Source organism: Balaenoptera physalus (genome assembly GCF_965194825.1).
Source record: "Balaenoptera physalus genome assembly, chromosome: 2".
Classification (NCBI taxonomy): domain Eukaryota; kingdom Metazoa; phylum Chordata; class Mammalia; order Artiodactyla; family Balaenopteridae; genus Balaenoptera; species Balaenoptera physalus.
The window spans coordinates 87,776,396-87,803,263 of NC_138883.1; the positions used below are offsets into that span (position 1 = coordinate 87,776,396).

Genomic DNA, 26,868 nt, shown 5'->3' on the forward strand with positions numbered 1-26,868 from the left:
GGTCAACTGTATATACTTCAGAGTTCCTAAGAGACTGGATCTTAAATGTTCTCACCACAAAAAAGAAATAATTATGTGGCAGGATAGAGGTGTTAGCTAACGCTTAGTTGGTAATCATACTGCAGTATATAAAGTATTAAATCAATACGTATACCTGGAACTTACACAATGTTAATTATATCTCAATAAAAAATTTTTAAAGTTCTAAATTGACTTGTTTGACTATAAATGGGTGTTTCTAAGCTATTTGAACACTCTTAAGAAAAACTTTGTTCACAAATATTACTCTAGCTTATAATAGTCTTTATTCCTTATTTTTGAAATGTCTAGTAAAGACTCACTAAATAATGGTTATCCTCAGCTTTGTTTCTGTTCCATTTAGTTTTTCTAAATATTTATGAATTTTTATTGAATATATTTGACATATAAACATTGTATAAATTTAAAGTGTACAACATGTTGATTTGATAATTTATATATTGTAATATGATCATCATCGTAGTGATAATTAGCATGTGCTCTCTATCATGTTATATAATTATTCTTTCTTTCTAGTGGTTGGAGTAATTAAGTACTAGCCTCTTAGCAGGTTTGATGATTATAATACAATGTTGTCTGTATTCACTATGCTGTGCATTAGATCTCTAGGGCTTATTTATTACTTGTTTTAAGTTTGTTCCCATCTTTCCCCAGCCACTATGAGCTTTTAAGTGATGATTAATGTACAGTTAATCATGATTTCAGGAACATCAGGATCCGATTCCCCAGGACAGGCTGTGGAAGCTGAAGAGATAGTAAAACAGCTTGATATGGAACAGGTGGATGAGATCACTACCAGTACTACTACATCAACTAATGGAGCAGCTTACTCAAATCAAGCAGTTCAAGTGAGGTCATCAATAAATAATGGTTTAGAAGAAGCAGAAGAAACAGTTAATCGTGATATCCCACCCCTTACAGGTAAAAAAGATTCCTTTTTTTCTTATACATTTTCATGAATAGTTTGTAAAAATACTACTGTATTTTTTCTTAAATAGGCAGATTAAATGCATAAGTTTTTCTTCCTTGAAGTTAATAAAATTAAAACTGGAAATAAAACTTTTCCCCCCAAATCCAGTCATTTTGAAATTGAATTTTTTTAAGGTTATTTTGACTGCATATTAGTCACTTTACAGTTTAATTATGTGTACCAATCTTACCACTTAGAGAAATTTAACACAGCTAACAAAATAATATGCTTACATTTATGAACATACTTATTATAATTGCATGAGTCTTAGATCCTTAAGGTCTGAAGTCCCTACATAGAGGTAGTCTCATACCTTCCGATTTGTTTCATATACAGATGGTATTCCCAAAGAAGCTTCTGTTCTTGGGTCTCTCCTATACACAAACTTTGCAGCCTAATCCTGGATGCTTTTAAAGGCCTAACATAATTGTTAGGTCCCTGAGCCAGTTGTTATGGAAATGTAGAAACATGTGAGGTCAGCATTTGTTACCTCTGAGGGTTGTGGTAGATAGACATATAAGGCTAAAAGATGAAATTGTATTGCATTATGATTAAAAGCAGAAATAAAACTGAGGATGGACATCTTTTCCCAGAAGGAGAAGATCTTAGACTTTTATTTTAGATTTGTTTGTTTTTCCTTGTGGTGCCAGATATTTGAGAGAGCCGAGTACATATATATTGGTTGAGAAATAAGTTTGGCATAAGGAAGCAAAATGATGATCTCTCTGATAGAAAGGGGAAACTTGAAAAAAAATCATTGAAACAGCATGATACATTTAAAGAAAAAATGCATACAATTATGAAACTTCTATACAGTGCAACCCTGTATCAGTATGAAGAGAAAAGCAGCATAATAGAGTTAAGGTTTATTTTATTTTATTTATTTTTTAAATTTTATTTATTTTTGGCTGCATTGGGTCTTTGTTGCTGTGCGCGGGCTTTCTCTAGTTGCAGTGAGTGGGGGCTACTCTTCGTCGCGGTGCGCGGGCTTCTCATTGCGGTGGCTTCTCTTGTTGCGGAGCACGGGCCCTAGAGCGTGCAGGCTTCAGTAGTTGCGGTGTGTGGGCTCAGTAGTTGCAGTGCGTGGGCTCTAGGGCACGTGGGCTTCAGCAGTTGTGTCACGTGGGCTCAGTAGTTGTGGCGCATGGGCTTAGTTACTCCAAGGCATGTGGGATCTTCCCGGACCAGGTCTCGAACCCATGTCCCCTGCATTGGCAGGCAGATTCTTAACCACTGCGCCACCAGGGAAGTCCAAGGTTTATTTTAAATTTGTCAAATAAGGAATTCCCTGGCCATCCAGTGGTTAGGACTCTATGCTCTCACTGCTGAGGGCCCGGGTTCAGTCCCTGGTCGGGGAACTGTCGGGTTGGCCAGAAAGTTTGTTTGGGTTTTTCTGTAAGATCTTAAGGGAAAAACCCAAACAAACTTTTTGGCCAACCCAATAAAATCCCACAAGCCATGTGGTGTGGCACTCAATCAATCAATAACAAATAAAATGTTAGTATTGATAATGTTAAATTATAATGTTATAATTTAAGAATAATACTGAACCTAACGAGCAAATCTAATGCTGATTACTTTGCCTGGTGTTACAGGCTAGTGAATGATAAGGTATAGACTGAAGCCAGGGCTTTTGACTTCTTTGGTGTTTTTTCTGTTTTTGTGCTTCTATATAAACCTTTGTACTCATTTTTTCTGACAACTGTGCCTACCGGGAAGGGATTTCTATAACTTTAGTTTCTAGAGGGGAAAAGTAAGATTTACTCCATTTGTCTCATTCATTCGTTTTTCTAACATTTAATTGAACACCTACTTTTGTGATGGGCACTATTTATAAAGATGACTAAGATGTGCTCATTGACCCTGAAGAGTATATGATCTAATTGATGAGCCAAGTATACACAAAAATTACTGTACATTGTGGTGAGTGCTGTTACAAATAAATGAGCAAAATACTGAGGTGGCACATGGCAGTTACTCTGGGAGGATCATGAAAGGAAGGAGTAAAAGTTTTGCTGATCTTAAAATATGAGTATGAGTGACAAAAGTGGTACTTTTCCCCAACTTCAAGAACGTAGCCAAAGAGAACAAGAAGGAAGGAGGCTGGCTCTACCATTTACTTAGCTGTGTGACTTTAGATAACTTATTTAAGCTCTCTGAGACAGTTTTCTTAGCTTTAAAATGGTAATAATAATTTAGAGCTTTGAAGACTAAATGAGATGAAATATGAAAAATGCTTAGCATGGAGGTGCTCGAATACTAATTACTTCCTGTCCCCCTTTCTCTGAGATTAATAGGAATTTGAAACAGTAAAGTGGTAGGAAGATATATTTTTCCATTTGTCCCCTTGTGCTAACAAACTGTTACTGGCATAAAGTTGTTAGAAATGAACAAAAGTTCTGCTTTACATCTGTTGTCATTTATTGAACGTACACACTGTATTGGCTCTGTCTCAGAAGGTATTAATACATGGTAATAGCAAAAAACGTAAGTTTTTATCCTGAAAGACTACTATCCACCAGTATTCCATTCCTATAGACGGATTACAGCAATTTTTATTGAGGTCCACTGTCTTAGTCCTTTCAGGCTACTATAAAAAACTACCATTTGGGCTTCCCTGGTGGCGCAGTGGTTGAGAATCTGCCTGCCAATGCAGGGGACACGGGTTCGAGCCCTGGTCTGGGAGGATCCCACATGCCGCGGAGCGGCTAGGCCCGTGAGCCACAATTACTGAGCCTGCGCGTCTGAAGCCTGTGCTCCGCAACAAGAGAGGCCGCGATGGTGAGAGGCCCGTGCACCGTGATGAAGAGTGGCCCCCACTTGCCGCAACTAGAGAAAGCCCTCGCACAGAAACGAAGACCCAACATAGCCTAAATAAATAAATTAATTAATATTAAAAAAAAAAAAAAACTACCATTAGACTAGGTGACATATAAACAATAGAAATTTATTTCTCATAGTTCAGGAGTCTAGGAAATCTGAGATCAGAGCCCCAGCAGATTCAGTATCTGGTGAAGATCTGCTCTCTGGTTCATAGATAGCTGTCTTCTTACTGTGTCCTCATATGCCCGAAGCTATGCAAGCTCTTTGGGAATCTTTTTTTAAGAGCATTAATCTCGTTCATGAGGGCTCCACCCTCATGACCTAATGACCTCATGACCTCCCAAAGACTCCATCTCCAGACACCATCACATTGGGGATTAGTTTTCAATATATGAATTTTGGGGCAACACAAACATTCAGTCTCTAGCATCCACCTTAAACTTTCATCTCCAAGACATTACCTGTTTAGCTTGTAAGTTATCTTTGTCTCATTGAATTTAAGTTGTAAATATTGTCTTAGAAAATTCCCAACATACTTTCTGAAGCTTTATCAATTGATCAAATTTTAATTCAAACTTAGAATGGACTATGTGTCATGGAATATAGAATTGTTTCTTGATTATTTTTAAGTTGCTTGTAAATGAGAAGTAAAATAATGGGTCTTCTAAAGCACTGATTTCTATACACAGCATAATTTCTTAACTTTTAAGATCATAGACAACCTTGAGATTCCTGTAAAAATGTACCTAAAACATTTTTTCATAAGTCTTTAGGGGTTTGTAGACCTCTTAAAGCCTGTTCATGGATCTTAGGTTTAAAACTACCTTCGGGATCTGTTGTCAGCACACATATATTGACTGCCTGTATGTACTGTGCACTTTGTGAAGTATTACTGCTATGAGCACCATGAAATTTTTATGTTTATACATACAAACATCATCCAGTTAGAAATGGAAATTTTGTGGAGTGTTTTTTCCTAATAATACACTCCACAGTGTAAGTAGGAAATAGTAGGAAATAGTGTAAGTAGTAAATTTTCTCTTAGCTGTTAGGGATTTAAATTTTGCTAGCCATGATATAGCTTGCCACTTTGTCTGTAATGGTAAATTTTTCCTTTGGATCCAGAGTTAGATCTATGTGTTTATAAATTTACTTTTAAATACTGTTTACAAATTATTTCTGTCTTATCTTTAACCTAAAATACACAGGGCTTCAGGAAGATCTTAATAAAAGCAGTAAAAATGTATACTTCATGGAAGCATTAAGTGAGTAAAAGCAACATTTTGTTTTTCACTTTGTTAAATAGCACCAGTAACTCCAGATAGTGGTTATTCATCAGCCCACGCAGAGGCCACCTATGAAGAAGACTGGGAAGTATTTGACCCGTGAGTTTTTTTTTTTCCCCTTTCTGTCTTTGAATGGAATGAAAGTACATGTGTAGAGGGGTGGCTGAATGGTATATTGCAAAGAGCATTTGACCTGTAGGTATTAATACTTTGCTGAGTTACTGAAATACTAATTTGTATATTTTCAGTTTTACTTATGTGTTTTATAAGTTTGGTTTACTAGGTTAAATATGCATTATTTAATTAAAAACTTAAAGATGGGCTGAATTTAGTAATATGTTTTATATTTACAAAAAAGTAGAAATGTTGAAATTTTCTTAAAATTTGATTTATAGCTATTATTTCATCAAACATGTTCCACCACTGACAGAAGAACAACTAAATAGGAAACCTGCCCTTCCATTGAAGACAAGAAGCACACCAGAATTCTCCCTAGTTTTAGACTTGGTAAGTATATTATCTGTAGGGTTAGGGAAAATAAAGGCATTAAATTCTTTTTTAAAAATACTAGCCCAAAATACCTAAAAGAATACAAGTGAATGAATAGCCTTACACATACATTTACTATAAAAACATGTCTTAGGTGTTCTGAAATTTTTTTTTTAAGCACAGTCTAATGCCAGGGCCTCCCCAATTTGTTGGTTTCCAGTACCCTTTGAAAATAAATTAGGCTTTCTTTTTCTTTTTCTTCCCCCGCAACCCCCGCTATTTCACTATTTTTCTATTTAAATTAATTATTGCCCCCATACTCCTATACCCTTTGTTTTGTTTTTTAATCTCCCAATAAATTCTAATTTCATGGCTAGATTTCAACCTTTTTTGGGGGTGGGGGGCTCACAGTCATGTTCCCCTGAAGGACCTAGGTCTTAATGAGTTAACCTCATGCAAGACTATACTCCTTTTCTTGTTCCTTTTTGGGGAGAGGGACAATCTATGTAATACTTAATACTAAGTATTAGTATTATCTAATACTAATATCTTTATTAATAGACTCTCAAAAGCATGACTTCTTAATGCTGACTAATAAAACCTTTAATATGCTCTCTTGGTGTGAATTTTAAAATTTATATTTTTTTAGGGTTCCAGAAGAGCTTTGAAAACTGAATATCTCTTATCTTTTCCTAACCAAATTTAATATATGGTCACCATTATCTACCATCTGCCGGCAATTTCTTGATATTAGCAAAAATATGTATCTATTATATAATACTGGAAAACATTTTACTATTTAAAAGCCTTTGTTACTATTAACCTATAATTGGAGATGTGGTTTAGTTCTTTTTAAAAAATTTTTTTTATCTTGAGGAAAAGCATATTTTTTAAATCTTAACTAGCATGTATAGTTGTTTTGAGAGTTCAGCACCTTAGCCTTTGCCTAGCCAAAGAGATATAAGATAGGTATCCAGAAGGCCTAAGTATTTAAGGTGTTTATTAGAGGATAAGTAGGAAAAAAAGAAAAATTTTGAAACTGATTATGAGTAGTTTAGATTTGATGTACAGAAACTGAAAAAGATTTTGCTAGATTTTTATGTTAGCAGTTGATGTCATGATAGCAAGTTTGGCCATACAATTTTTAATCCATAAATAGAGAGGGAAAGATAATAGATAGATAAAAGATAAAAGATAAAGATAATAAATAGAGAGGGAAAGATAAGAATTGGTGAGCATAAATGAGTAATTTTACAGAATTGGGTAAAGAAGAATGATCAAAATTTAGATAGGCTGTAGATGAAGAAAGTAGAATTAGTTATGATTCAATTATAAGAAAGAGAATACCTTTTTTAAAGATACTAAGGGAATACCTTGAATTGTGTACTCTGTTCTGCTATTAAAAGAAAATGTGGGTGGACCTAGAGTCTGTCATACAGAGTGAAGTAAGTCAGAAAGAAAAACAAATACCATATGCTACCACATATATATGGAATCGAAAAAAAAATGGTTCTGATGAACCTAGTGGCAGGACAGGTATAAAGACGCAGACGTAGAGAATGGACTTGAGGACATGGCGGGGTGGGGAAGCTGGGACGAAGTGAGCTTTGACATATATACACTACCAAATGTAAAACAGATAGCTAGTGGGAAGCAGCCGCATAGCACAGGGAGATCAGCTCAGTGCTTTGTGACCACCTAGAAGGGTGGGATAGGGAGGGTGGGAGGGAGGCTCAAGAGGGAGGGGATATGGGGATATATGTATACATATAGCTGATTCACTTTGTTATACCGCAGAAACTAACACAACATTGTAAAGCAATTATACTCCAATAAGATGTTAAAAAAAAAAAGAAAAGAAAGTGAGGCATATCTAGAGTATTTTTTGCTCTTTGCCTCCCCAGAGTTTAACTTTAGGTTAAAAGAAACACTCCAGCTAATAAGATGTGGAATCACAAGGTATGAGCATTTGTGTTTCATTTTAATTCATCTTAAACACATTGAAAAATTTGGGGGATAGTTACTAGCAGCTTTATTTTTTTTAAGTGTTGTCACTTTCTACAAATGGAAGCCTTTTTTTTTTTATCCTTCAGGATTTGAGAAATATACATATTTGCACATACCTTACATTGAATGATCCTTACCTTCTTTTCCTCATGAGAAAACAGGGCTTGGTAATCAAAGATGAGAAAGAAGTCTTGATTGACTGCTAATTTAGTTAAACAATGTTTATGTCTATGAAACATATTCAACAGATACTGAAATATCCATTTTCTAAAATAAAATTCTTTATAAAAGGTTTAAGAATAAAGAGCTATATATAAATAGAAGATATATATTTTTTAATAGTTAGATACTAAACTTCCATTGGCAAACTGTAAAAAAAAAAAAATTAAGAAAGTATGTATGTGGTTTACTTAACAGAAAGTTGGCAACTGCAGGACTCAGAACAGTGGTTGCCAAACTTGCGTATGCATCCTAATCACCTAAAAGGCTTATTGAAACATAGATTGCTGAGCTCCTCTCTACTCCTTGCTGAGTTTGAATGATCAAAAATGGAGCTGGAGGTTTTGGATTTCTAACTAGTAGTTCCCAGATGATGCTGATGCTGCTTGCTGTTCTAGCAGCCACACGTGAGAACCAGTGACTTAGAAAATTCTATCCCAGATTGCTATGCCACACACAATAATGTATTTTAATATAAAATTCCATGTATGAATGGGTGCTTTAATAAATGTTTTTGGTGATCATGAATACATAAAATAATCAATTGAAATGTCTTAATATCTTGGTTCATTCAATATGTCCTTTTTATTTTAAGGATGAAACACTAGTACACTGTAGTTTAAATGAGCTAGAAGATGCAGCACTTACTTTTCCAGTCCTTTTCCAAGATGTCATTTATCAGGTAATTAAAATTTTTTAACTTGAGTTTTGGCCTGTTAGATATTTTGAACCAAGAAATCTTTTGTAAATTTTTTTTTTTTTGGTGAAATTTAATGTGTTTATTCCTAATGGATTTCATCTGTATTTTAATGATTTCGTAACACAAAGTAGCATCATGCTAAATAAATAACTACATAAAACAACATTAATGTTACCAAAAAAATGTGAACTTTTTTTACCCATTGCTCTCTGCTAGTTTCATAACCTGTTTGCCAGCAGGTGGAGGCAGGAACACTGACATCTTAGGTCCCCGAGAACTTGCCAGGTTAACACTTGGCGTTGTTGTTTTTCCAAAACCCAATTAATAGGAAGAAACCTTATTCCTTGTTGGTCATTTTTATTGCCTTTTGTAGTAATATGGTGTGTAGGTTGCAGTGTAGTAGATCTACTTTATTTTAATCACAGAATTCCAGGACACTCTTCTAGTTACTGCTTTACTTAAAAAATTAGAGTATAAGTATTTCTCCCTCCTCTGTGTCGATGGACAGGTAACAGTGCAAAATACAAATACCATTTACATTTCACTGCAAATTACGTGTGTTGACCATAGGTTTTACTTTATGTTTCAGATTTTCCTATCATAAAATTTGAATTAATATATGTGAATACACTTCAAAAACTACGAAGTGCCTTTCTGTCATGGAGGTTGTTACTGAACTAGCATTACCTTCTTATATACCGGTTGTTGAAGGATTGGGAAAGGGTCAAAAACTTTGTTGTTTGTCAGGTGGAAGCCAACCCAAGGATTAACTAAATAAAGTCACAGAACATTTACCATGTGAACAATAGAAAGGTGTTTATGGTTGTTTATGTGCTCTTAATAGGCAGTTAGAATATGTGTATAGTTTTCTTGGCACATGATAGTTATTATAGCTCGGGAATCATAAAATTTTAGAGTTAAATAGTTTGTGGTTCAGGATCTACTTTACCTACCTTATCTTGCAATCAGTCATAAGAGGATTTATTTAAGCAGTTATTCTGAGTTCTGGTTTAACCTAGAAAGGTACTGTAGGTATGGTAATATCTGGATACTATCAATATATTTATTTCCCTTTTATGTAAACTGATTTTAGTTCTGATATAGATCAGAGGATGAGCAAAATATACATAAAAATGAGGGATTTTAGGTTTTCGAATTCCTTTTTAACTGTATATTACTTGTTTAAGGTAAATCTTTTTCTTAAGACATTTTCTGCCAAATAGGTTGTTCTTGTTTAGTGTAATTCAAGGACAGGAGTCTTGTGGCAAATATAAATAGCGTGGCAATATGTTCTCTCTTTTTAGCTTGATAACCTTGTTTTTAATGTTCAAAATTGCCCTTAAAAACAATGGCTTTCAGGCTTTTGAATTTGGAAAAGAAAACTGTTACTGAAAACTATAAATAATTATTTTGATGTGATTTCTTAAGCTTCCAGATTTGAAATTTATTTCTGATAGATGGTTTTGGTCTGTTTACATAATTTTTAGTAGTGAAATAAGAAACTTGGAGAGTAGATGAGTTTGATTTCCCTTTCATGAGTATTTCTTTTCAGTGTGACCATAAAATTGAATTTTTTTCTTATTGCTTCCACCATTTCTTCTTCAGTTCTCTTCTTTATAAAATTCTTACTGTTTTATGTGGATCCAGACAGTTGTCTTATTTTGAATAAAAGGCTCCTAGCAGTGCATATGACTAATATAAAAAAAAACTTCGTATGTACTGCATCTACCTCTGAGGAATTCAAAGAACTCTTTTTCTTATATATCTGAGTTACACTTTCTGAAACAGGAAAATTAGAGCTAACCTAAATCAGGAGCAATGAGTAGGAAGTTTGAATCTTAAAAATTATAGAGATGATTGTATTTTAAAATGATTTAGTTACTACATCATGTACAGAGTTTAGTTCCCTTTCAGTTAAGTTTTGAGGATGTCCATAGTTAATATTGGATTTCTAGTTTTAGCATAGCCATTCTGTCTGCTTTTTAAAAAATAACTTTGAAGAAATCTTGGGTTAGGGTTCCCCCAGTTTTCAGACCAGCAAGCTCCCTTTAAACAGGGAATGATGTCTTTTAAACTTTCAGTGGTGTTGTCTCCATCTACTGGCAAAGAAGAAATATACACAAGGGTCTGGGATGATCTAAGAGATTTTGGAGAAACCACATTATTAGGTAAGATGTAACTTACATGTTTAACCACTACAGTATAATGTGGCCCACTTAAAGGTAGAAACCTGTAAAATACTGTATATACTCTTAAAAAAATAATTTGTTGAGATGAAATTCACAACATAAAATTAACCACTTTTAAGGGAACAGTTTCATGGCACTTATATACTCTTGAATATGTCAATTCCATAACATTTATGAATATACTCTTAAAAATAAAATGGTAATGTTAAGATAGGATCAAATTCTTCATCTGAATCAAAGCCAGATAAAGTTTCCTCTTGGGACTTTTGTTACTTTTGCTTTTTGTTTATGGTAAGTTTGTTATAGTAGAACCATATCTAATGTTAATTCTATTTGTTATTCTCTTTCTTTCAGAACAATTTAAAATATAAATTGTCTTATGTATGTTTTAATAATGGTCTGTATCAGGGGTTGGCAAACTTTTTCCTTTAAAGGGCCAGTTGTTAATATTTTAGGTTTTGCAGCCTGTGTTACAACTACTTTCTCTGCCATTATAGCATGAAAGTAGTCCTAAACAATACATAATGAATAAGCATGACTGCATCCCATTAAAACTTTATTTACAGAAATAAGTGATGATCTGGATTTGGCCCAAAGGCCATAGTTTGCTGACCCTTGGTCTAATAATTATGAGAGTATATGCAGTAAATTTACATATTCAAATTCTAAGTGGAAGTAAGTAATCAAATGTTCATCAAAATTCTTGTTAATATATAGAGAGATTTAAAATTAGATCCACTGTCACCTGGTTATGGGCTTTCTTAGGTTTTTTCAGATGAAAGTTTGAGGGAAATTTAAGGTGGTCACTACTCACGTTTAAAGATTGCCTTACTTCATGATATACACTCTTCTTTTGATTGATAAGTAGGACTTAACTTAGTTAATGCAAGACTTAGAATATATGAGGAGGTAGATTATTCAAGCCTCAATTAGTACCTTGAGTGTATTTGAATTTCCATTTCTCTAGGAGATAAACCTAAAAGATCCAACTCAAATTAAAATTTTGATATATGTTACCACTGACACTATACGGATAGACAGATCATAGTTTGTGTATATGGAGAAAAAGTCATTTGAAAGAAGAACTGAGTTTTTAAAGTGAGGGTGTGGCATTCACAAAGGCAAAGTATATGGATTTTTGTTTGAATGGGTCTTTTCCTCTCCCTTAATTGGTAGTTTTTCCATGAATTGTTTTACAGTTAGATATTGGGAAACGTATTTATTCATAGAATGGTACAAATGCATTTGATATCTGGAAAAACAAGTGCGTGATCAGTTCCAATGCACATGTTTTAATTTTTATATTTAGCTTATATTGACACATTGTCAGGAAATCCATCTCGTGGTGTTACTCAGTTAAGAGGTCTCCACTGTATTTAGTTTCTGTTCCTGCAGATCCACCAATTCAAGACTCTAGGTCATCTCACTCCCTCTTCCATCCAGAAGATGACTTCTATCCACAAGCAGGACTGAATCAAAAGACAGATTTTTCACTTAGCTCTTGAGCTGAACCACCTCCTCAATGACCTTCCTCTGTCTCCATCAAGAACTGGAGCTCAGTTTTTTGAAGATGTAATAGAGCTACTCAGCCCAAACGTGGCTAATTGAAGACAAAAAGAAGATGCCTCATATGTTTCACTACAGTGCAACCAAACGTAACTGTGTTGTCCAACTCCTCATTCTGTAAAGTATGGCAGGGGCATCTGATTTTTGACTCTGTTCACCAATAAGACTTTAGCCAGTCAGTGGCTTTCTGAAGATCAGTAAAATCAACAAACTTTGGGTCAGCTGTCCAGAAATCAGATTGTGGTAAGCACTCAAGGAGAGATAGGATCCTGTAGGGAGCTACTTGCTAAAGGATGCTTTGTTTTAATAGTAGAGGTTGCTTTTATGGGAAAAGTTGGGGGGAGAGGTGGGTGGGAAACCCCATGTTTAGCAAAGCTCAGCCTCTTCCTCATTATTAAAGTTTGTTTTCTTGGGAAACTTACAACCTAGGATAATTTTCATAAGGATCTCAAATATTTTATACCACAGAAAAATAGAAGTAGAGGGTCAGTGGCATCTATCTCTTTTCCACAGTCTAGGAAGAAAAGTCAGCATTATTTTTGCTTCACGAAGAAAAAAGCAATCGTTTAAATGAAGAGTTTTGTTAGTAAACACCTAATCAAGTTTTTCCTCCCCTCAAGCTCTGACTTAAATTGATACTAAACAAGAGGCATTTTGTTTTGACATTCATAAAGCATAATTTTATTGTACAAAAGTAGTATGTATTTTGTTCCTTAAAACAGTATTGAGGATAAAAGTAATATTTTATATCTGGTAGGGAAGAATATTTTGATAACTAATTGTAAGTCAATATTTAAAATAATTTTAAAGTAATTTTTCCATCCTTATTAATAAGTATAGCTAGTCATTGGCACTAATCTTTTCATCATGGTTTGTATTCTTTATAAATGTATCTTAAAATTAGAAGAAGTTCATTTAAAAATACAGAAAATTCTTGTTCAGTAACTAAAAATATTCTGCAAATATAGGAGATGTGACAGTTGATTACTAAGCATATTAAATTGGAGGCTTCAAAATTTAGAATTTGTTTTTAAAGGCAACATTTTGTGGGGGGTTTTTTTTTTTTGCTTTTAAAATGAGTAAACTTGATTTTAAGATAAACACATTAATATTTTATATATATACACAAATATGTGTACATAGATATTTAAATTCAAAAATTATATATGTGTATTGTATATATATTATATATGTATGTAAATGGCCATGACTTGAAAAGTATGCTTCATTGCTAATTTTTAATATACCTTCTGTATGAATACATTAAGCACTTTATCCCATTTGGACTCCATAAGAAAATATCTTTTCAAATTTATTTCTATTTAATACAGTGTAAGGTTTTGCAGAAGGTTTTAGTTTGGGGGTTTTGTTTGTTTTTATTTTTATTGGTTCTGATGTTTTAGTATTTACCTATTCATCCTCAGATTGATCCACCTACAAATACTATCCCCAGCAGCCTCTTATTGGAACTGTGTGAAGCAAAAGGTGACTTGTAAAATCACCCAATGGGTTATGAAGTTGAGGCCTCCACAAGGCCTATCTGAGCAACCCTCTTTCTATGGAGAAGGTTTGGGTTTTGTCTCTATGATCTGGTATTGATGCTAAGACAGTGTTAACTAAGTTAAATAGTTAAGTAATCAATTGACTTACTTTACGTCTTCTAAAAGTATAGATATGGCTTTCTCTTTGAGTTGAGGTTGCCCAGTTCTGCCCCCATAAAATCTTACTCATTCCAGCTATTCTCCTTATGGCTGATTACTTTTAAATAATAAAGTGGATAGTAATAATAGCTATTAGGAGTCTCAGTGTGCTGGCACTGTTCTAGGTGCTTTATATGTATTAACTTATTTAATAAACAACTCTATATAGGTACTGTTATTATACCCATTTTATAGATAAAGAAACTGAAGTGTACAGAAGGGTTAAAAAAAAATGGTGGAGCCCCTTGTATACCTGTGGTATCTGCTAATACCTGTAGCATCTCTTCTTCACATTGTTCAGTGTTGTTAGTTTTCTACTGTTTTAAATTCTTACTGCTGATTAAATAGATAGCATCCACCAATCATCTTTTTATTTAAAGGTGCCATACCCTTAAGTAGGTGAATACCACCAAATTTATCTTTTTTTTTCCTTCCTGCAACAGTGTAGCAATAAGTTCAAAGGATTTCATGGAAAAACTATTAAAGATACTTCTTTTTGAATATGTTAGGGACATATTATCTGTGCTTAAAACTATTTAGAAATATTTTTCCTAAAAAGATCCACATGTAAGAAATTTTTTTTTTCAATTTTGCCCACAAATTGAAATTGCTTATCTTTTGGATGTTTTCTCCCCCCACCCCCTTTTTTTGGTCATGCTCATAAAGTTATCTAGATAACTTAGATAATGGTTTGGTAAACTAATAGTCAGGAATTAGTGTATATAACTTGACATTGCATACTTAGACATGAACTTGAATTTAGGCAGACTGTCAGAAAATATTTATAATTAATTTATAACTGGCTTGCTATTTTAATGACTATTTTTATTAAATCTAGTTCCATTAACCATTTATTGCCTGTTAGGATCATCTTACATGCACAGTTATAGGACATTCTCTTATACTAAAGAAAGTACAGGCTGACTGTCAGATATTGTTCAAATCAAGTAGTGTTAGTGTACTGTTAATGTAATGTTATTTTTCTATAATATATTTATCATTTTTCTATATAAAATTTAAGTTTTGGTAAAATCAGCCCACAATATATTATACAAGATTAGTTCCATTATCACTACTAGTTTGCAGACATTATTCAAGTAGATTTTGTTTTAAAAGTTTACATCATGAACATATAATGAAGTAAGTGAGGGAGATTAAGAGGTACAAACTTCCAGTTACAAAATAGAGTCATGAGCATGAAATGTACAAAAATTTTACGTAATAAACATTTCATAACATGAACATCTTTGGGTAGTAGGCAGTCTTATTTAAGACATGTTTTGGGTATGGTATTCTTGTATAACAATTGTTCATTATTATAGTATTATGCATTATTTTAAAACATTGACTTTTTCAAAATATATTTGGTTTAGTGATAGATTAAAACTATTTGTTGTGTAGATAGAATAATTGCTGTATATTTGGAGGAATATATGTATACCAGCCTGAAATGAAACTTATGGCCTAGGCTTACATTTGAGAGACTACATCATTTTGAAGAATTGCAGGTTTGAAGAAGGATGGTTTCTGAAGTACTAAGTAGTGGAAGAATGTAGAAAATAGGAAGTAGGCAGCTTGGGACAGGAATCTTTGTTACGAGAAGGTTAGGAGAAGAAAAATGGAGTTAAGAGCATCTGTGGAATAGATTTCGAAGCATTTGGAGGCATGTCTATGTGTGTATCTGTATGTTTGTGTATCTCTGACCTAATACAATAAGTGATCGTAGTCTCACTGTATTATACATACCTTAAAATTGTTCTTACTTATTTCCTACTAGACAGTGCTTAGTGCTTCTTAACTTCTATATATTTCTGCTTTAATATATCCATCCAAATGAGTTAGACCCTGTTGGCCTTATGTCTCTATTTCTTTTTTTTTATTATAAATTTTTTATTTTATTTATTTATTTTGGCTGTGTTGTGTCTTTGTTGCTGCGCGCGGGCTTTCTCTAGTTGCAGCGAGTGGGGGCTACTCTTTGTTGCAGTGCATGGGCTTCTCATTGTGGTGGCTTCTCTTGTTGCGGAGCACGGGCTCTAGGCACGCGGGCTTCAGTAGCTGTGGCACGCGGGCTCAGTAGTTGTGGCATACGGGCCCTAGAGCACAAGCTCAGTAGTTGTGGCGCACGGGCTTAGTTGCTCCGCAGCATGTGGGATCTTCTCAGACCAGGGCTTGAACCCGTGTCCCCTGCATTGGCAGGCGGATTAACCACTGCGTCACCAGGGAAGCCCTATGTCTCTATTTCTGTTTTTCTTTCTGAGATTTTGCCTTTTCAGCACATGGCAGAACCTCCTGTGGTCCCAACCACATCCCGGCTTGCTGTTACTTTGTACCTTTCTACATTCCTTTTTTTTTCCGCTAACCATCTCAGTTTCTGCCTGTGTCTTTTAATCCTGAAACACCTTCCTGTGTTTCAAATGGTGAATCTGTTCTGAGAATAGGAACATTTACAGTCAACAGTTATTCTATTCTCATGGTAAGGAAACACTCTAGCATTATATTCCCCTATCTCAGTGCCACCTTTCATCCCCAGTGAACAGGTACATTATGAAAGTAATATCAAATTTTAAGATGTGTTTTATATTTAAGTATAGTCAAAGTAGTAGAATGCATAATGAAGTTATAGTTTTGACATAATCTGGAAGTCACTGTGTAAGAAGTTGGAAAATGTCACCTTTGTACAGTGCTCCACTTCTTATGCTTAGATAATACTGTTTAAATAGAAGTATTCCTTTACAGTGGAAGTATTTTAGTGTTCAAAGGAGACAAATCCCAAATTGTAGAGGCCCTGCTTATTTTACTTTACAATATGGAGCAAGTGATAGCAGGGATATTGAAAGCAAATGAAAACATTTATACATATGCAAAAATGAAGTATTTTTGGTTATTAAATGCATTTAACTGATAAGCCTTCTTAGCAATAAACAGAAGGTTCTGATGGTTCATGGTTTATCATCCTCCATGAGATAAAGTAATTGAAAAAAAGTATTGACCGAATTGTGGGTTTTTGTCAGTTAAGGTAGTAATACATCTAAATCTATCAGTTACTTGGATTACCAAACAAATAAGGTGTGTTGAAAACTAAACCAAACTATACCAAATATTTCACGATGTAAATGTTAAAATTAATTAGAAGCGCAACTCTAGTTAAAAATTTTGTACCTCATCCTAAATGATAGGGATTGGATACCAAGGATTTCGTCATATAATTATTTGCTAGGGGTGGGGGTGTGTGGCTTACTTGGTTTTTGATTAGTCAAGATACTGAGGTAAACTGCCTAATAGGCTTAAAAATGAGTAAACCTTTATTATTCTAGCCTGTAGGCAGGGATAGAGTGATATATTAGCATATTAATGTTTGAAATTTGTCTTCCACAAGTGATCAGTTCTTAAGGAAATTCAGTAGTTGTCCCTGTGTAGTATGTAGTCTTGCCTCTCTTTCTCTTTTTGTTTATATTGCTTAACTTCAGGCAATTATATTTAATTTACTTAACAGATTTTTATCATGTACTTACTATATATTTGGCATTGTCTTATGCCCTTTGGGCTTTAGAACTTACAAAGACTGGTAGTACATAGTCCCTACCTCCTAAAATCCTTTGCCTGATTTCCCTGTTCTAGTTCTACATTCCTAGAACTAGATTTTTATCATAAGGGCATTTTTGTTTAGATGTGTATTGACAACAAAATTAAATTCCATGAAGCCTAAATTTTGAATTTGTTGCCACCACAGCTTTTTTAAAAAAATCTGAATCAAGTGAATCTGGTGCATAGGCATTCTATAAGTATTTGTTGTTCATGTTTTTTGATGTTAATAATCACCTTTGAGTAGAGTACAAACTTTTCTTTTTATAAATTTTTGTCACAAAATAAATACAATTTAAAGGAGTCAAATTCTTTTGTAAATCAGTTTTAGTGGTTGCTCATGGCTTATATTTCTGTGCTTTTTGAATATTGAGTATATTACAAGAGCTACATTAAATGTAGGCAAAAAGACAGACAGAAATAAGAAAATAATGTATTTAAGTCAGTTCTTTGGGTACTGTAGTCTTTCCTGATATTGTCAGTTGATTTTGATAACTGGTGTGTTTGACTGTTATATTTTCAATCTCAAGTAGCCCAGTAGTGCTAATTTAGATACCACATCTGAATCAGTAAGTATAGAACAAGATTGATTTCTGAAAAATTCCAGATATTTAAACCCACCAATCCAGACATCTCTTTCTTGAACATTATTTACCTTAATAGAAATTTAAAATAAAGGTACTCTTAGCAGGTGATTGTTAAGAAGAAATTCTGAGTAATTATTGAGGAAGGTCATTGAGACAGGTCAGCTAGAGGTGGATATACAGCCTGCCTAGTAATTGGATGGATGCTACCTGGCTGGAAGATGGAGCTGATTGGTGGATCAAAATCTCAGAGGGAAACCTGCCATTTTTAGTTTAAATGTTTATTAAAACTATATTCTATATACTATATCCATGAAGTACTATTATATTATATGCTGCTATTTAACTATTAAAAAGTGAAATGATCACCAACGATTATTATTACCCTACCAAAAGATTGTTTTAAGTAACTTTTGGTATATGTGAAATATATTTGGTTGAGTGGTACTTAGTAAACTTTTGTATTACTTTAACATATGAACTTTTAAATTATATCCAAAGTTAGAACATATCTTATAAATAAGTTGTTTCTGTTTTATATGTTTGTTTGCTGAAGCCTGTCTTTGCATTTTTTCAGGTTTACGTGAGATTAAGACCATTCTTCAGGGAATTCCTGGAACGAATGTCTCAGATGTATGAGGTAAATATACTTAAGCTAATTATATAAGTATTTTTATTTTATTCAATGTAGTACCCATATTTAGATCATGTATAATGATTACTTCTTTTCCCCTGAATTTGTAGATCATTCTTTTTACTGCTTCTAAGAAGGTGTATGCAGACAAGTTACTGAACATACTAGACCCTAAAAAGCAACTGGTCAGGTAAATTTAATTAAGAAATAGTGGAAATGTCTGTCACACTGATCTATGAAATTACTATGATTCTACTTAATTTTGATAGCCATTTTCAGTTGGCTGCATATATAGAGATATGTGTGTTAAATGGGGAAAATAAGTGAATTTTTTTTTAAGCCCCAAAAGTCTTTAAGAGTTCCTAATTATTTAACTCCAGACAGACGTTCTTTAAAGGATACAAAGATCAAATGTATTTATTCACTTGTACATCTGTATCCTCACTTCTTTTGGGATTGGGGGGAGATTGGGGGTATGTGGAATTTTTCACTGTGTGCATGATGTTTTCACTTCCTTCTGTCTCTGAGATAATGCATGTGTTGTCATCTTTTTAATGGCTTAGAGAAATAAAAGTTAATTTTAACAAAAAGGATCAAATTAAACTCTTTTGCTTTTTTCAAGAGCAAATTTATCTTCCATGGAAAGAAAATGTTACATGAAATCTAATTGGAAATTGCAGTTGGTTTAGTCACTCGGGTTATCCTGATCTGGACTCAGTTCCTTGTGTGTGTCCTGAGCCAACAGATGCAGTGTGTTCCTGGTTAGGTGGGAGTGCCTTGGGTAACTTAAAACAATTTGAAAATTAGTTTCATTATTTCTGTCAACTGAAGTGAGATAGCAAGACTCAGCAATCTTGCTGCATCCTCTAAGGTATAGGAGTTAATGTTTGAGTTTTGATCAAGAGCTGAGAGAGATGCCACAAAAGGCTCCTAAAAGCTTTAATAGCTGGGTATTCATTGTCTTGAATACTTTCTCCCATATTGTCTTAGTGGAAAATCCTAAACTTAATTTCTACTGTTAATAGTACCTGTATTATTGAGTGGTTTCAGCTATGGTGAAAGGCTTTTCCTAATGTCCACATTTAGGAGATTTTCCCCTTGTAAATAGAATGTGATTTTTTTTTTTTAATCTAAAGGATCAAAATGTGTCCTGTAGTCAGTTTCCATTTTATCTTCCATATAAGCAAGCTTCAGACACACAAATGAAAATGGTATTTTCTTTTCATAAAAGTATATTATAATTGATGCTCATTTTACCTAACTTTAATAAAAGCATACAAGTGATTTTGCTCTGATGACTTCATTCATTCTGAAGATTTCTATTCAGCACCTCCAATGTTCCAGGGAACAGTGGTGAGCAACACAAGCCCTTCCCTCTTGGAGCTTTCATTTTTACTAGGGGACAAATCATAGTCACACAATTATGTTACAAATTAAAACCCCTCTTTTAAACTAGTTTTATAAAATCTACATATTTGGGAGTTTAAACTTGTTTTATCTAGTTGTATTTTGAAAAAGTTAAAACAGGAAAAACTTTTTGAACAGTGTATTGAATGCGTTAGAGTGCTTTAGGGAATCATCTATGTTGGTGACAAGGTAGACTCAGAAATTCCTATGATCTCTGAATCCCATGAGTCCGAATGCAAATTTGATGACTAGCAAAAGTAGTTTCTTTCTAAAACTGCAAATACATGCTATTGACCCTCAGATTCCTGAATAACTGGAAGGGGTTTAGTATAATTTAATTAAAATAATCGTTAGTATCCATATATATATATTCAGCTGTCTCCTGTGTCTGGTGAATTTGCTGCTATTGGAGAAGAGTTATCAATAGTGATTTGCAGGTATGTGCTGTACCTGCCTCTCCAATTTCCTCATATCTAAATGTTTATACAAATAAAATATGGAATCTTATTTAGGTCCAACCAGGACTTAAATTCTTTTGTCTAGTCTTATTTTTTTCAAAGTAGGACTGTCTTTAAACCTTTCAGAGGTAGATGATCTTTAAACTCATGAACATTTAATTAAAAGCATTCTTTGTAATAAGGGAAAAAGAACTGTTTATACTACATTTTGTCTGGTTTTAAAATTCTTCCGCTTTTCCATCACCATTGGCCCTGATTAAAATATCAGTTTTGTTGTTGTTAGAGCTATGACAGATTTTGTTGGTAGAAAATGCCCCTTTCTTGAAATTGGATAATTCAAAATATAGGTATGTGTAAGCCCTAGCTCCTGAAAAATTGTATAGTGGGATTAAGACACAAGGAAGCCAAACTACCAAATTAATTAATGTATGCAAGTGGAGTATTTCAAGGTGATATGTATCAGTTATTAGTAATATTCAGAAACTAATATTCTGAGTGCTAAATGGAGATTAATTATTACAAGTATATAAATATTATTATAAAACCTTAATAGCTTTTTAAAATGATATAGCATTTTTCAGTTTCATTGGTGAAAGATCAGTTTACATTTGTAATACTTAAATCTGAATTCATCTTTTCATTCAATCCTTGTTTTTTCAAATGATCTCTCACCTCCCACCCACACACACCCCCCCACACAAACGCACGCAATTAAAATAAAGATGGGTGTTTGGGAAAAGTTGAAATGATGGAATGTTTTGGCCTCTGCACCTTTCCTCAAAAACTATAAGAGAAGCTAAAAACATTTTTTTTAAATGCCAACACGGAAACATTCCTTCTTATATTTTCTATTCTGGCATGTGCAGGGATAGGGAGGCTGTGTGGTCTTCTGGTTAGAGCAAAGGACTGGGAGCCAGGAGGATCCTGGGTTCCAATGCGGGGCTAACCACTGACTTACTGTGTGACCTTGGGCAAGTCACTTGACCTCCTTGTGCCTCAGTCAACCATCTGGAAAATTGGTTAAAAAGCAGGACCTCGATGACAACCAGATGCTGCATCTGAACTGAGCTTTCCTGGGTAAATAAATTACAAAACCAATTTACAGAGTTTTTAATCCCTCTTTATCATTTAATATAACATTTTGGGATAAAACAAAGTTCTTTAAGGCATGGTAATATTTGGTTGTAAGGTTTCAATAATTGCTAAGAATTTTTATAATAAAACTGTAGCCCAAAGCTTAGGCCCACACTTGTATTTGAATTTCCTTTGTGAGAGAAAATGATAAGGCTTAACTTGTAAAGCCTATGGTATGTGTATTGTATATATGTTTCAGTATATGTTGTGCTTTTTACAGATATATATATATATATATTTTTTTTTTAGTTAATTTGTTTTTACTTTTATGTTTAGGCACCGGCTTTTCCGCGAACATTGTGTTTGTGTACAAGGAAACTATATAAAGGACTTAAATATCCTTGGAAGAGATCTTTCAAAAACTATAATAATTGACAACTCACCACAAGCCTTTGCATATCAGGTAGGAAGAGGGCTGCTAAGCAAACTCAGACAAATGCTGCCAAAAGATATGATGGGACAACAGAATTTTCACTGGTGGAATTTCCCTGTTTAGTGTCATCTTTTAGAATTAGGAATTCCAAATTAGTATATTCCTTGTGGAAATTTTTCTTTTAAATGAAGTACAACATACATAAAAATCTGAGTAGTAAATCTGAAGTAGTAAATCCCTAAGAAGGGACTATAAGATATATATCATTTAATAGCATTCTTATCTATTGTTAAATCAGTAATTTAATTGTAAACATGTTTCAGAATTATGAATAGCTTAACCATGTTCTTCTGGTCTGTTTGATTTGGCATTTCAAAATATTTTCTTAGACTATTTTGTCAATATGTTTGTACCCTTTGTCAATGATTCTTAGAAATATAAATTCAACTAGAGGGAATTCCCTGGCAGTCCAGTGGTTAGGACTCAGCACCTACACCTGCTGAGGGCCCGGGTTCCATCCCTGGTGAGGGAACTAGGATCCCGTAGGCCACACAGCACGGCATATGATAGATAGACAGATAGATAGATAGATAGCAGACAGACAAGAGATGAGCCATCCTTGCAAGATATATTTTACATTATGAGTATGTTTATGTGATATGGCTGAGATTTTCTTCAGAATAAATCAGTGCAGAACTGGAATGGTGGAAAGTGGGTTGGGCGTAGATGAAACAAGATTTGCCCTTAACTTTTCTGTTTCAAAAATGTCCATAATAAAATTTCAAAAAGAATACAAGGGGAAAAATTGCATATGGTATTGAAGTATGTTCAGTTTAGGTCACTACTTTTATTCACTTGCGTTTTGAAATAATGTTTTTAAGAATTGGTTCGTAAGTAAAATAATTTCAGTTATCCTCCATCTCAAACACAGTGTTCTGCGTAAATGTTAAAAGATATTTTATCCTAGAGAATATTTACTATAAAACAAATATGGTTTGTATTTTTGTTTTTAGACCAACGAAATACCATTGAGTCAATTTGTTATGTTCCTACTATGTTTCAGGTTATCTTGGTAGTTGCTGGGAATAAAATAATGGGACACAGTCCCTGTGTAAGAGTATATGCTTTCTAATAGTGTTCTCTGTTGAGATTGGCAAAATTCCTTTATTCAAAATGCCTAGCATTGACTAATAATATTTCTTGAATGAATAATGTTTTTAGTTATGTTAATGCAAAACTTGTTTTAATGAATATTTCTTATTAAGTTTTATATACACTAAGAATAAATTACTCTAAAAACCAATTATGTTTCAGTTCATTCCTTAACATCTGTCTCTTGCACTATTAAGTTGTCAAAGAATATGACCGGCATAAACTCTGATTGCATTCCTTTTTCAAAAGAACTTACTGATTAATGTTTACTAAAATCTGTTACTTCTTTTTTAAGCTTTTCCAAAGTAGGCAAAATGTAAATGAAAAGAGTTAATTACTTATTTTTCACTTTAGCTATCTAATGGAATCCCTATAGAAAGCTGGTTTATGGATAAAAATGACAATGAACTTCTAAAATTGATTCCGTTTCTGGAGAAGCTAGTAGAACTGGTTAGTATATCTTATCATTTATCTTTTTGTTAGGTTTTTGTTGCTTTAACTCTATTGAAATAAATCTTTTCAGTTGCTTTATGTGTACTAACTTTAAGTCAACATGGTAGGACATTAGGGCAGAGATTGAAAAAAGATTACAAGCATTTTTGAAACTTCTGAATTATATTAAAATTATGTTTATCAGTATTTTAAAATTTATATATCAAATGTTTTATTTTACCAGACTTCCTCTTGCTAACTAGTTGTCACTAACTAGTTGTGTTAAATTGATTTTGTAGTTCAGGTCTAGAATTAATGCTTATGGTACTGAAACTTTATTCTGGGAATTTTTTCCTCTATGTCCATGTATTAATTTTAAAACTACTATATAAAGTAGAATTCATTGGCTTAATGCTTTACCTATCTTTTGGTTTGACCTCTTATTGCATAATTGTTCTTACAAAATGAATACATTAATGACAGGCTTTTTTTTTTTAATCTAAATTTAACTGCTTCTATGTATATCTTTTTATTTGGCAAACAAAATAATGTAAATTATAAAATATTGATAAATGGTGGTATAGTTTCTTTGCAAAGTAAGAATGTTCATAATGTTATGAGGATCATGTCTTTGAAATTACGTGGCTTTTAAAATGTCTATTTCTCCACACAGAATGAAGATGTTCGACCTCACATCAGAGACCGATTTCGCTTGCATGATTTGCTGCCCCCAGATTAAGTACAAAGACTTGTCAAATCACTGAAGGGGGAGAGAATGCAGGACCCTTTTGGACTAAGACAAAAACATTGCCATTACTGTTGAAATTTTGCATTTTTGTACCCCGTCTTGCTTTTCTTATCTTGGTGCCCAATAATAATCAAGGGTTACAGAAAGAGACTTTATCTCAGATTGAATACATACAGTAGGTAGGCTAAAACAGAAGAGTCTTTAGAACTAGTGCAACTTCCAGTGAAATTTTTTTATGTACAGGACATCTGCAGTTTATAAAGAATTCTGTTTCTGCCACCAGCAGTTTGACCTGTAGTCACACAGGATTTTATGATAATAACAGAGATGAAAATGGACTTTTATTTTCTCTCTGTTTGGTGCTCTAAGTGGGTTTGTAGCCACTTTTCTGTTACTTTAAAATTCTCATTTCAACAGGAATGGCCAGTAAAAGTTGTTTTATTTTTCCTGTTAAGGTTTATAACCTTTTTACATTTTTGACCTGTATTAGATTAGAATTTCATTATGCATTCCTTTTAGTTGAGGCGCTTCATAGTTTTCTGGAAATAGTCAATTTTTAGTTTTTTATTATACATTTGAATGGCCGTTTTCCTGCTTTGTCTGCCTGCATATTGTATATTTGTTTAAAAATATTCTCTACTTTTAGTCCATGTAAGTTTCATTTAGAACATGCATTTATATTTTGTTTCTGTAATATTCTACTGTAGGTGAAATCTTTTCAAAAATCAAGAGACTGGGTAGATAAGAATATATGAATGACTAATATTCAAAAGATTTAAACCATTGTGATGGCATGTGTTCCCAAGTGGTAATATCTTGCAGTGGCACACAGATTTGATGGATAAAAGGTATACCTCAGACTTCACTGTGCTCACCAATCTTTGAGGAGAATGAGTTTGGTCACCTGTTGGGCTTGATTTGGTTACTGATGCCTTTGGTTTTCTCCAGGAATGAAGTATTCAGCACAGTGATTCCGTATTTTTAGTTACTTTGCATGGGCTGGTAGTACCTCTGTTATGCTCTCAGTTACAATCAATTAAAACTCTGTGTAACAGTCTTGGTACCTTACAGTAGCTATGCATAATCCTGTGGCACAGTAAACTCCCAAGCCACCAATGCAGTTAATATGTTCTCATAGTGGTTTTCTATGCTATATGAAAATAGTCTTCAAGCCTTGGTTCTCTAATGCAGCTACCACAAGAGGTTGATATTTTTATAGTGGCGTGTAATCTCTTTTTCGGGAGGCTTTTTATGGAAGGTAGAATTTGTAAAAGTTAGTATGCTTTGCCTCTCAACTGCATTATCATGCCACAGGCTCAGACTGTTTTTGTGTAAAGGATGTCAAAGAACGGCACTTTTTCTAAAGAGAAGTTTGATATTTTGTATGCTTGTTAAGAAAGTACAGTATTGGAAATTAAAGGTGGACAACTGATAATTGAGGAGTATGTCACTTAATTTTTTATGTATATTTACCTGTTTACTTGTACAACTTATTGTACAAATTACATGCAGCTTCATTTTCAAATGAATCCTTAAAATAAGGAAATCTTTTTAGGAAAACATTTAATTTTTGTATTTTTGATTTTAAAGGCATGAGTTATGTCAGTTTTCAGTGTATTAATGAAGATTTTAACTTTTCATCAGGTTGAGTGTTTTCTTACTATATTATCTGTTGTGTATGTAGTTAGCATATTGTGTCACTGAACTGTTTAAAAATCTAGCATGTAGAGCAAGCCTGTTTTGTGGAAAATCCTTATTCATTAAAAAAATAATCATGGCAGATTTTCTGCAAAAAAAAAAAAAAAGCAAAAGCATTTGCAATTCAGAATACTGGGGTTTTTTTTGTTTGTTTGTTTGTTTTTAATTTAAAGAAAGGTATTTTGCTTGCAGGAAAAAAATACTACAGATTCATTTTAATGAGAATCTTTGAAATGTATTTATCTTTAGGGCATCTGGGCATCTTTATGCTGTTTGTCTTCTGTCTTTCTTGAAATAAAATGTACATATGTTACCTTTACATATGCTCTTGCTCAAAATTGTGAACCTGGTTACATTTCTCCTTGCTCCCTTTTTATGTTCAAACAGCAAAACCCAAAACCTATACAGGATCTAAACTTTCAGCTTGCATTATAATTGCTGAAAGCTTTTCTGATTAAGTAAATACAGTCTCAACGGGCTTTCCCACAACTAAAAGGGAAATGTAAGCACCTATATATACCACTGTGCCTATAGGCACTTTAAAAACAACTTTTAATCATCTTTTATTGGTAAAGCTGTTTTTGATCCCCTGCTAGGAGAGCTCCTTTAAGTTGACTGACAAATGAATCAAGCCTAATAAGACTCTGTAAAGAAATAAACTAAGGGAGAATTTTATAT

At 33.5% G+C, this 26,868-nt stretch overlaps 1 protein-coding gene across 4 annotated transcripts in view; it reads left to right on the forward strand.

Annotated features, from left to right (window-relative positions):
- CTDSPL2 (CTD small phosphatase like 2) overlaps positions 1-26,303 on the forward strand; it is a 72,908-nt gene extending 46,605 nt beyond the window's left edge. Inside the window, exons 5-13 of one of the 4 annotated variants that reach the window (XM_082450134.1) lie at positions 745-960; positions 5,139-5,217; positions 5,514-5,625; positions 8,429-8,515; positions 18,732-18,794; positions 18,899-18,978; positions 22,064-22,190; positions 23,667-23,762; positions 24,418-26,303. In XM_082450134.1, the coding sequence (XP_082306260.1) occupies positions 745-960; positions 5,139-5,217; positions 5,514-5,625; positions 8,429-8,515; positions 18,732-18,794; positions 18,899-18,978; positions 22,064-22,190; positions 23,667-23,762; positions 24,418-24,483 (926 nt within the window). In that variant the 3' untranslated portion in view covers positions 24,484-26,303. The other 3 variants (XR_014260641.1, XM_082450135.1, XM_082450136.1) reach the window with 3 other exon arrangements.
- The last annotated feature ends 565 nt before the right edge of the window (positions 26,304-26,868 follow it).